Here is a 12,839-nt window from a genome sequence, read left to right on the forward strand (position 1 = left end):
CTTACCACCGGTTTACAATTTGGCCTAGGTTTTAAGTAAAACGAAACAGTAATAGTAACTCTTTTTCCGAGGACAAAGGCAGTGTAAAAATGCATATATTTGGAAATGCAATGCTATTTGTTGAGCTAGCTCGAGCAACATAGATTTCTCTGGATGCACTAGACTTGGCATGCAATGGGAGTAAAACCGAAAAAACTGAACACATAGAAAAAAGTTTGTTAAGATGAAAAAGCTTCCATAAATTCAGCATCATTCTCCATAGCCTTAAAGACCTCAACTGGAAGGCATATCTCAATATCAACACTTCCTTCAACTGGTCCTGGACTCACAGTAGTTGTTCTAGTTATTGCCGTTTGTACCTGTTTTTACAGCAATTGGTCGCCCCCAACCGAAATCGTTACCATACATGTTGAACCACTGGGAACTCCTAGCTATAAGCATATTCCTGGAATGTCATCACCAGGCCCCGGCATCAAAGGTTTCTCCATCCATGATTCTATAAAACTTCTACTCTTTTCAAAATTGTTGGAGTTAACCATCTCCTTCAATAACAAAGCCAGGACACCGGATCCCTTCTTGATCAGCTCACCTTCTTTCAGAGTTACCAATCCAGCTACTAGTGAGTTGCCAAAGTATGTTTCCGGCAGTGGTGGGATCAACTTAGTTCTGTTATTCATCAATATCAAAACCACAAGAACTCGGCTGTCATCATAATTGTCGTTTAAAGAGCTCCTGCAGCGTATTACGGATGTCCAAACATGTGCTAATAGAGCCTGTAATGATGATATTACCATATTTTGTTTTGTTTCAGAAATGATCTCTGAATTGGCCCTCGCTTTTAACGCTGCAATGTTTGCTTTAGTGAAATGGAAACATTTCTCTACAAGACCTTCAAGTGGTGAAACTTCAGTGGTATTGGTATCACTTACTGCCGCCGACAACTTGTCAGCAAAAGAGAACGGAAGACGGATGGGGCTATCGGTTTTCTTGATGACCACCGCTCAAAAACACGAGGAGGACATGAAGTAGTATGATTGTCGAAAGATCTCGCAATCTCAGACCATGAATTAATGAAATGCCAAGATGATGTACCATCACACACCGAATGATTGGCGCTGCATCCTACAAAAATGGCACCGTCCCGCAGCTCAGTTACCTGAACAGAAAGTAAAGGATGCGACTGACCTTTGTAGTTTGGTACCCCAGTGAGGGAAAATAACGGATCGATTAAGCTTTGAGGAACATAGGTTGGAGAGACAATGTCTTCGACGGATATGTCTGCCGTTGCATGGATGAACTCTACGCCCTCATAGTTGCAATTGATATAGACGGAGATGGTGTTATCATCTTCATGCTTTTCAATGGCAAGACGACCGGCTAAAGGAAAGAAATGATCAAGTGTATGTGACAAAGAAGTTTTAAGATTACTTATCTTTTCATTGATGCATTTCTTATCAGTACTGTAGAGAAGACCCTTTTGCATGTATGCTATTCTTAGAAATACTAGATCCCCTGGACTCAAATCAATTCGTCTATGATTTCCGGTTGGTTCATCGATGTAACTTGCTGGACGGACCTTAGTTGTAGAGACATGGCGAACCTCTGCAGAACTCATTTCTCTGATCTGAACTACAAAAACTCTCATTTCTCTGATCTGATGGAGCTGGGACCTAAAATTCATACAATCCCTGAGAACTGTAGACCTGGGTATGGCAGTATGATTACTGCAAGAGTGAAAATTGATCTTAAGAAACCACTACATAGAGGTGGTTGGTGGAACACAACAACAGGTGGTGTTACTTGGGTTAGATATCACTGGGAAAGACAACCACATTCTCTTTGTCCTAAGTGTTTTATTATTGATCATGATGAGGAAGAATGTGATATATTGCTGAAGATCTTAAAATAAGAAGATATACTAATGATGAGTATATCAACTATTACAATGAATTGGCTACTCAGTATGGTGTGGAGATAATAAATGATTTGGATTTCATGTTGAAACAAATTTGTAAAGCAAGCATGAGACAAATTAATCCTGAAGTAGAGGAACAAGAAGAGGAAAGAAGAGCTAAGTGATCAAGAGGTGATGATAGAAGTAATGTTAGCAGCTCAAGTTGTCCTCAAAGTACTGGAAATACTACTTCATATGGAGATATTGATGGCATGGACCATGACTTGGCTGAGGAAGGAGATCAAAATGCAAGGGAGATCTTCCATGGAATGAATGAGGCTTCTGCTAATTTGGTAATTCTCTTTCCCAAACTTTCTTTTTAGTTTTTGCATAAAAGCAGTTTCTGCCATATTTTAGTTCCAAAGATGAAACTTCTAGCATGGAATGTCCAAGGACTGGCCAAAAAATTCACTAAAGACCAACTTTTTATCCTTGTTAAAAAACAATCCCCGGATTCCATATTTCTATCTGAAACCAAAATTGACTGTGATAAAATGAAAGCTCTTGCTAATTCTTTGAACTACTGTAATCATGTTTGTATTGATAGAGTAGGTCTTGCTGGTGGTTTTATTCTCATGTGGAAAGATGGTATCATCTGTGATGTTCAAAATGTCTCTAATAATATGATTCATACAGTTACTAGAATTAAACCTAATAAACCTGAAGTTCTAATTACATTCATGTATGGTTCCACTTACTTTGATAAAAAAAGGAGCAATGGGACTATTTGTTAAAAATTAGTGAAAATATAATGCAACCTTGGATAGTTATAGGTTATCTTAACTTCCATATTGATGATTTGCATAATAGCACAGGTTACACTAATGATGACAAATATGCTCAAGACCAAATTTGAAACACCTTATTTCCCCCTATCAAGCTGCTTTTGTCCCAGGGAGGGCTATACATGAAAACATTATTGTTTCCCATGAAATGATACATACCATGAAGCATAAAGAAGGTATTAGTGGCACTATGGCACTCAAACTAGATCTATCTAAGGCTTTTGATAGGATTGAATGGCCTTTTGTACCAGGTATCCTCAGGAAGTTTGACTTTAATGAGAAGTTTTGTGGTTATATAGAACAGTGTGTTTCAACTACTCAAATTGCAATTATGTTGAATGGTTCTCCAACTAAGTGTTTCACTCCCTCTAGAGGTATTAGGAAAGGTGATCCACTTTCACCTAACCTCTTTACTTTGTGCATGGAATACCTATCTAGGCTACTCTTAAATGATGAATCTAACCATGTAATTTCAGGTGTTAAAGCAGCTAGAAATGCTCCAGGTATTACTCACTTAATTGCTGATGACATAATTATTTTTGCTAAAGCAGATATGCATAATGTTGCTGGTATCATGTCTGTCCTAGATGATTTTGGTAAAGTTTCTGGTTAAGTTTTGAATCTAGATAAATCAAGTGTTTATTTCAGTCACAATATCAGTCCTAGTGGTAGACAAAACCTTGTTACTCATTTAAAAATGTCTGAAATGTTAGATACTGATAAATATTTTGGTGTTACCCTTCTGATATGTAGAAACAAAACTAGAGATTTTCATCCAGTCATGCAATCTTTTGGTACAAGGCTCAAAACTTGGAAAGGAAAAACAATGAATCATTCTGCTAGATCTACCATGGTGAAACATGTACTTTACCAACTCATCAAATGGGTGTTTTCAGAATACCTAAGAACATGATTGGTAAAATGGACTCTATACAAATACATTTTTGGTGCGGTCATCAAAACAGTAGGGGGCACTGTCCTATAGATTGGAATAAACTAAGTATACCTAAATCTTTAGGTGGTCTAGGATTCAGGAATCTTGAGCATTTCAATACTACTATGCTCACTAAACTTTCCTGGAAAGCCTGTAATGAAAATGATTCTCTCTGTATGCAGATTCTTAGAGCTAAGTATGGTAAGAATGGTAGTTTACTTCACCTTGATAAATTAAAGGATGACTGTTCTTGGCTTTGGAGAAGTTTTTATTCAGGTCTTGAAGTGGTTCAACAACATTCAATGTGTATTGTTCAATGTGGAACAAAAATTAACATTTGGATAGATAATTGGATTATAGGATACAATAGTCCACATGTTCCAGTAATGAGACTTTCTAGTCTAAATACTTATAATCTGGTTTGTGATTTTTTTCTCCCTAATACTAGAGCTTGGAATAATGATCCAATTGTTTCTTTATTTAATCATGAAACTGCTACTGCCATACTCAATATGAATGTCCCATTAACTGGTCAAGATTATGTAGTTTGGAAACCAGATATAAAAGGTAAATTCTCAGTCAAAAGTGCTTACAACACCTTGTGTGCTGATTATGTCAATAATGCTATAAATAATGATGTTATACCAAGAGAGGTTTGGAAAAAACTTTGGCATATGAGGGTTCCTCATAGAATTCAGTTGTTTATGTGGAAGTATTTGAAGGATATAGTTCCAACTAGGGAGAAAATATCAGTTTATAAACAAGACATAGAACATCACTGTAGCTTCTGCAATCATTATATGGAAACCAGTTCTCACATTTTTAGAGATTTTTCTTATGCTGGGCCAATTTGGTTAGGTGTGAATGCTAATATCTCAAATGTTTTCCAGGATTTCAGTTCTTTTCATGATTGGCTGGTAAGTTGGTTTTCAGATCACACTAATGAACAGGTTGCTAGCTTTGAAGTTGATGTTTATACTTGTAAACTAATGTGCATTATCTGGTACATTTGGAAAGATAGACTCAACTTAGTCTTTCAGAATACTAAACCAAATGCTAATAGTACAATAACTAGAATTCATAATTTGTTTTAATAGTGTACTTTGTCTTACTCTACTGCCAGGTTGAATAAGAGTCATGAACTTATTAAACATGGTTACCACCTGAAACAGATTATGTGAAAATCAACATTGATGCCTCTTATATGTATGATACTAAAAACGGAAGTGTTGGACTGATTATTCGAGATTGTGCAGGTACCACAATAGGGATCAAAGGAGTTAATATGGGTGAGGAAGTTGAGGCAGAATTTGGAGCTGAATACTTTGAGAGTAAAGCTTTGTTATTGGCAGTTGATTGGATGGAACATCTAGATTACAAGAAGGTGATTTTTGAAATGGATTGTGATAATGTGGTGATCTCTTTGCAAAGTGGGAAATCAGAGATTCACTGGCATAATCAACATTTTCTTGCATCTATTAAAAATAAGTTTTCTAGATTCAGTGTTTGGTTTTGTAAGTCAGTTCATAGACTAAGTAATAATGTGGCTAATGCTATAGCAGAAAAAGCAAGGATTGAAGCCAACAATTTTCTTTATATGAACTATTATCCTACTGATATCATCAAGATAACAGAGGATGATTATGTAAGATATTGATTCAATTCATGAATAAATTCCTAGTATCAAAAACAAAAATATCAGCTTAGAATTATTAAGGTATCTCCTGAACTGTTATTAGCTTAGTTACTTCAGCAGTGTGATTTGTTCCCCTCTTGCAGGAACTATTGCTAGAGTTATAGGACGCCATAAGCTAGACGATCTCCAAGAAGTTGTGGTTAGTATTGGACTATAGGCTTTGAGGTTAGGAACGTCATTTTTTATTTCTTTATTTTTAGAATGCTTATCAACTGTCGCCTTTATGAAGGTTTGTGGTTCTTTTCTTTAAGGGTGCATTTCGGGGTTGATGTAGCATACCTGTTCATAACAAGGGACATCGATAAATCAAAGAGATTGCTAGTTGTTGTGATTACAAAGAATATGCAAGTTGCAGTAAATGAGCGAATGAATGGCATGTGGTGTTGATGCTTTTCAATGATGGAGACTCGGGTGATATGTGTTGTGTGGGTATGAATTGAACTCAGTTGCAGGGAAGTGACTGGTGGAGAAAATTGAGACAAGTCTTGAGTTCTGGTGACGCTGTTGTTACAGTGGTGCTGCTACTGGTGATGTTGGTGGTTCAAAACAAGGGTCAGAGTTGTTGTCGGAGTCAGAATGCAGTTACCGGGAACAATATAGCCCGCTGCTTGTTAGCTGAGTTAGAAGATAATGAGTGTGCTATGATGCTGTTGAGCTGTATATTGCAGTCAGCTAGACATGAATTGCAGGAGATGGTGCTTGCTTTCTGGAGTAAGTTATTGCAGTGATGGTGGTGTTTGTAGCTGAAGTTACATGTCTGAGATTGTAGTGGAGTATACCCCGAGTCTGAGTTGAATGATAGAGCCACATTGCAACATTAGATGTATGTTGTGGGCTTGAACATGGAAGAGTGCAAATGCGATTTCGAGTAGGATAACAAGGGTTAATGGTTCGATTTCTGGACAGCAGGAGAAAGATGCAATGAAAGGTTGTAATGGGTGTTGCAGGTGCAAGGCTGGAGTTAAAATATTGTGTGATACATGGAAGGATATGGTTGTGTTGGCTATGGTGCTTGTGATGCATCTACAAAACTTATTGCATAACTTGTTATGCAGTCCAGAAAACGGTTGCATAACACGTTATGCAACAACTTTTTTGTTATTATTGAAACCAACAAAAACAAAGACCACGTAACTTTTCATGCACCTAAAATTATACCTGCATAACAAGTTATGCATCGTGAAGATGGATGCATAAAGCATTACGCAACCACTTTTTTTTGTAAGGACTGGACTTAAAAAATTGATGTAGATATGCATCCAAACATATAGTTGCATAACGCGTTATGCATTAACTTTTTTTGTAAGCACTGAAATTAACCAAAAAAACGGATGAATAACTTGTTACGTAGTTGAGAAAATTATTGCATAATTCGTTATGCGTCTTATGTTTTTTGTGATGTTATTTTTTTAGGAGTATACATCGTTTTAGTGGTTGCATAACTAAATAAGTAAATGCATGAACCAATATATGGTTGCATAACGTTTTATGCATCTTTTTGTTGTGTCTGCATAATGTGTTATGCATCTTTTTTGGAGACTACATAATGTTTATGTATCAAGTTTTAGAAATTTTTTCCTTAAAATGACGATCACCTCCGATTTTTTCGTGAAAAACAAAATTTTGATATTGTTATTTGTACTCGTTGTGTAGCACTCTTAAAAAGCTTTCCAACAATATAAAATTTGTAAAATTTCAAGGCGCAGTTTTTTTAGATATGTTATATCTAAGTTGGGTTGCCAATTATACCCCTGAAAAATTAGGATGCATAACCCGTTATGCATACATTTTTCAAAATTTCATATAATTTTAGGTGTCATGTAAACTAAAATTAATCGTCGGCCTGATAATAAGAATATTTTTTTTGGGCATTGGCCTAATTTCCCCTAAAGAATTTAATGCTGATGAATTTTAGATTTAGGTCACTCGTACATCGTCCAAGGGTATTATCAGTGTGTTACAGTAATATCGGCATGATTTGAGAATTGCCTCAGCTGCTATGAGAAATAAAAATCAGTCGGGTGTAACGTGGATGCGAAATGAGGCGCAATCTCCTCAGAATTGTTTTGGAATGAGTTTATAGATCAAACCAAATAAAAAACAGAAAAGAGGGGGAGAACCTAATCTCCTAAGAAAGAAAAGTGACAAGGAAAAGAAAAATAAGAAAAATCAACATAACGTCAACGCAGAGGAAAATAGAATGAATATTTTTATCAATCCCCATAGCATTTCCTTCTCTGCAAAAATGCTTAAAACGATATTCATAAAATCAGGGCTGGAGCCACTTAGAACATGGATGTGCAGTCACACACCCAACCCAACTGACTCCCAAGCCCAACAGTATTTAGTTTTGCAAATTTTGGTATAAATATGACTTGCAATCCCATTTTGCATCCCCTGCTCCTAGCATGGGGAAAGAAAATTGCTGCCCCCCTTTTCTATAGAATCTGGCTCCACCATATAAAAACAATTAGGTTAGAAGGCCGAGAGACTTCTTTCTTCTCTCTCTCCTCTTCTCGACGATATGGTCAAGATGGTCAACTCTAAGTCAACCATAGTCAATTCTTGATTTTGATCCACTTTCTTGAATCGATCAGATCTTTTTCTTGCAACCTTTGGTTTTAATCTTCTGGATTTACCCTTTGTTGATTGATTTCTGGTCCATCTCTGATGTTTTTATCTGTCTCTTCCTTTTTATTTTACCCTAAATTTCAATTTTCCATTTTCCTCTTTATATTTGTTAATCTCTGGTTCTAATTGGTTGTCTTCCTTTAATGACAGCTTAATCTCCTACCTGCTTGTTGCCACGCATTGATGTTGCAGTTATGTCCCATCACATCTTGAGGTATAATCATAGTTGGTGTTTCCAAGTTGGCATATTCAAAGTTGGCTTCTTATTGCAGTGGTGCTTCTAATTTTTAGCCTTATCGGTTTCACTCAATCTTATCTAACCTGGGTTATTATAATGGTTCTCATGCTTCTCTATTAAGGAAAAGTGGTGTTGCTGTTATCTTTCTTGGTCAGGAGCTTGGTGTCTTCAAAAATGTATTTGACACATCCTACAAATTTTCATCCATACTTATCTACCATGCTTATCTGTCTAAGCAGTTAACACATCCTACAAATTGTCCTTATAAATACTACATCAAACAATTTCAGTTTCTTTATATCCTTCTCAGTTATTACATCATCTTTCTTTTTTTCACCCTTATGGCTAGAGCATCGATGAATAACATTTCTGAACAGCTGCAGAGAGTTTCAATCAGTGAAGAACCTATTAGAAGAAGGGTTGTTATGCACTCGAATACTGCAATCCTAAATGGAATTCGAGATTGGAGGTATTGTCTTGCTGGTAAACTTTACGCCCCTGGTGTCATGATATGGCAAGATGTTGAATGAGCTGCCAGATTCATTTGGCCTCATCTGAGGAGGCACAATCAATGGTTGGTTCAGGTGCGTAGTTTGGAACCTAATGTTTTTGTTATAAAATTCCAAGTTAGTGATGATAAAAAAGCTATTATATTTGGTGGGGCTTGGAATTTTGATGGTTATTTGATAGTCTTAAAAGATTGGAATTTAACAATGGACTATCATCTCTTAGATTTCTAGGTTTCTCCTTACTGGCTTGAATATAAATATCTCTTACCTGAATTCACTTATGTTGATATTTTGCGAATGCTTGGTAATATTGTTGGAGAAGTTAGACTGGTTGAGCCTGATGGTGTTAGTCCTCCTACTTCCTCAAAATATAGAGCTTTAATTCTCATTAATGTCAACACTCCTCTCATAACTGGTATTACTGCCGCTAATGCTGCTGGTGTCACTAGGTGGATTGGTTTCTTTTATGAAAAACAACCTTACAGACTTTCCCTGAGTGTAAGGTACCTAATCATGAAGAAAATGACTGTGCTGATATGACTAATCGAAGACGTGAAATGGAAGAGACTGTAAGAGGATTTGGTTTTGCTGAGCCGGTTTTACTCCTCAACGAAATCCTCAGCAAGAAGCTCAACTCTTTTACAACATGGTACTCAACGGAGAAACAGACTGCGTCAACCAATTGCTCTAGAACAGCCGAGGCCTTTTGATGGAATGCGCCTATCCATCTTCTCGGCTACTGATTGATGATGCTGCAACTTCATCATCCTATCAGATTCTCATCTTTCTCTTCTGTAAGGCCATATTCTACTCTGACAAGTGATGGTGCTAGTACGAGTGGTACGAAGAAGCGATATCGTCACCCCCAACCTTGGTTATAACTCCTGAGAATCAACTTGAGATGCTGAGTTTGATAGAGATATTATTATTGTTGGAGAAACATCTTCTGTTCAAGAATACTGCTAATTGAAGAGAATAATGTTTGGGACATTGCTGCAGCACATGCCCTTAATGCACAGAACAAATCTGATGCATGGCAACATGTTTTTCTCAACTCGTTTTTCTATTCAGTTTTCACTCTTTCCTTAATCTGTGTTGTTTTTTCCCTACCTTTTTATCTATCTTTTTCATTATTTACAACATGAAAATTCTGTCTTGGAACTGTCAAGGATAGGAAACCCTCATACTAGAGACTATCTTAGTTTCTGTTTACCAATAATGATCCAGATATTTTTTTCTTGTGCGAAACCAAAGCTCAGCCCAATAATATGCGATATCTTTCTAGAACTAAATACCCTAATTATTTGATCCTTCTTTGGGCCTTTCTGGTGGTATTGCTCTTGCCTGGAAACAAGGAATTGATGTTGAAATAATGCACACTACCTCTGACACAATACATGCTATTGTACACACTCATGACAATAACTTGGATTTTTTGGTCACCTTTATGTATGGAGTGTGTGATGCTGTAGGAAATAACAATCAGTGGCAATATTTGCTTGAGATGTATTCTTCTGTTGATCTCCCGTGGGTTTTGTTAGGTGACTTGAACTTCACTATGAATGACTCTGAAACCCATAGTATTAATTCATCTCATCCTCATCATGCTAGACATGTTAGGAACTTTATTCAGCAAATGAGTCACATTGATTTGGGTTATTCAGGAGCTGACACTACTTGGTCGAATTTTAGAGATGGAGATGCTCATGTCTCTGTTAGATTAGATAGAGCCTTAGTGAACTGTTGTTGGATTAATAATTATACTAATGCTCATATGAAACATTTAGTTGCCATTGCTTCAGATCATAGTCCTATTTTGTTACACACTGTTCCTAGTGTTAGAAAACACACTCCTTTTAAGCTATACAAGTGTTGGTTCCAAGTGGCCTCTTGTAAAGACACTATCAATCAAAGTTGGCGACAACAATTTAATGGATCTCCTTCTTTTCAGTTATCAAGTAAGTTAAAATTCACTAGATTTCAGTTGCAAATGTGGAAAAAATTCTCTTTTGGGAATATTGAGAGCAATCTCCATAATATTCAGAATCAACTGCAGCGTTGTTTTGATGATAATTTGCCAGCTTCTCATCCTTTGATTCGACAGTTAAGTTCTTCTCTTCAACAGTGGCTAATAATCCAGAAAGAATTCTTCATGCAAAAGGCAGGTGACAAGTTTCTTGAAGCAGATAGAAATTCATCATATTTTCACTCAATGGCTAATTTCAATAAAAAAAGATCCAACATTCAGGCTATTCAAGGGCCATTGGGTATTTGGTATGATGATCGGAGTAACATTGAGTCTATTTTTCTTAATCATTTTGTGAATATTTAAACTACTTCTAAGCCGCAGATTAATCAAGATATTTTGCAGCTGTTTACTCCTTGTATCACAGAAGACCAAAACTTTCAGCTTATCCGAGTTCCTGATGCTCACGAAATTAAGGATGTTGTCTTTCAGATTAGACCTTGGGCTTTTCCAGGTAATGACGGATTCCAAGCTGCTTTCTATCAGCAATGCTGGGAGACGGTTGGTTCTGAGGTAATCTCCATGGTTCAGTACTTTTTTACCTTCAAGCATATGCTTAAGGCTATAAATCATACTTATCAAGTTCTGATACCCAAAACTCATAACCCTCAATCACCAGCTGACTACAGACCAATTAGTCTATGCAATGTTAGTTACAAAATCATCTCAAAAATTTTGGCGAACCGTCTTAAACCTTTTTTGCCTGTCATTATTTATCCTACTCAAACTGCCTTTGTTACAGGCAGACATATCCATGATAATGTTATTATAGCACAGGAGATTCTGCATAGTATGAAATTTAAGAAGATAAATAAGGCTTTGGTAGGTTTAAAGTTGGATATGTCGAAAGCATTCGACAGGGTTGAATGGTCTTTTTTATTATCAATTTTTCGCCAAATGGGTTTTCATGAAGATTGGATTTCTTTGATTGATCAGTGCATATCCACAACAAATATTTTTATACTTATCAATGGTACTCCTAGTTCTTCTTTTTGTCCAACCCGCGGCCTTCGCCAAGGAGACCCTTTGTCTCCTTATTTATTTTTGTTCATCATGGAATCATTTTCTAGACTTTTACAACATAATGTTGCTTCTGGTCTTCTCAATGGTATTAAAATTAACCGTCATTGTCCTCCTATCAATCATCTGTTTTTTACAGATGATTGTTTGTTATTCTTTCAAGCTAATTCTGCTCAAATGAATCATCTTAATCATATGATTCTTTCTTTTGGACAAGCTTCAGGACAGGTTATTAACATGCAGGTCAACTTTGTTTTTTGGTAAGCACACTTCGATTGCCCACAAGTCTAGTATTTCAAACATTCTTAATATGAAAGTTATGGGGTTGGGTGAAAAATATTTGGGCATTCCTCATTTGATGCATAGATCAAGACAAAAAAATTGTAAAGGTATTCTTGATAGCATGACTAACCGGTTACAGGGCCGGCATAGTAAAATGATTAACCAAGCAGGGAGAACAACTCAAGTGAATGCAGTGTTGAGTACAATGGGTATGTTTCAAATACAGATCCTTAAACTGCCAGAAACAACAATTCATCACATGGACAGCATCCAAAGGCGTTACTGGTGGAATAATTTTACCAACGATCATCCACAACATCTTATTGGATGGAAAAAGGTATGTGTACCTAAAAGATTTGGAGGTCTAGGTCTTAAATTTAACAAATTACAATTCAGCTCTTCTCGCGAAATTGGCCTGGCAATTATTACATAATCGAGATGTTATTTGGGCAAAATTGTTGAAAGGTAAATACTTTCCTCATAATGATCTGCAATTCTTCCCTACACCGGAAACTAAGGATTCAAGTTGGGTATGGCAGAGTATATGTGTTGGGCTTGAAATTGTTCTTAGCAATGCAAAATGGCAAGTAGGTAATGGTACTCGCATAAATATCTGGACTGCCAATTGGATTCCTTCCATGCAGACTGCAATTCAAGATTGGAGTGATCTGAATACAAGTAATATTCAATGGGTTTCGGAACTATTTGATCCTCTCACTCAGCAATGGAATATTCCGCTTCTTCGCCATTTATTTTCTACAGAC

The 12,839-nt window shown here is 36.5% G+C and overlaps 1 protein-coding gene across 1 annotated transcript; it reads right to left on the reverse strand.

Moving 5' to 3' along the window:
• Window positions 1-218: 218 nt before the first annotated feature.
• Window positions 219-1,615, reverse strand: LOC113339537 (protein ENHANCED PSEUDOMONAS SUSCEPTIBILTY 1-like). Its single transcript, XM_026584789.1, has 3 exons — window positions 930-1,615; window positions 537-732; window positions 219-359 (listed from the first exon to the last, which is right to left on the reverse strand). Exons 1-3 carry the CDS (start codon window positions 1,613-1,615, stop codon window positions 219-221), a joined length of 1,023 nt encoding a protein of 340 aa, XP_026440574.1.
• Between the last annotated feature and the right edge of the window lie 11,224 nt (window positions 1,616-12,839).

Source organism: Papaver somniferum, unplaced genomic scaffold (genome assembly GCF_003573695.1).
Source record: "Papaver somniferum cultivar HN1 unplaced genomic scaffold, ASM357369v1 unplaced-scaffold_21, whole genome shotgun sequence".
NCBI classification, from domain to species: Eukaryota; Viridiplantae; Streptophyta; class Magnoliopsida; order Ranunculales; family Papaveraceae; genus Papaver; species Papaver somniferum.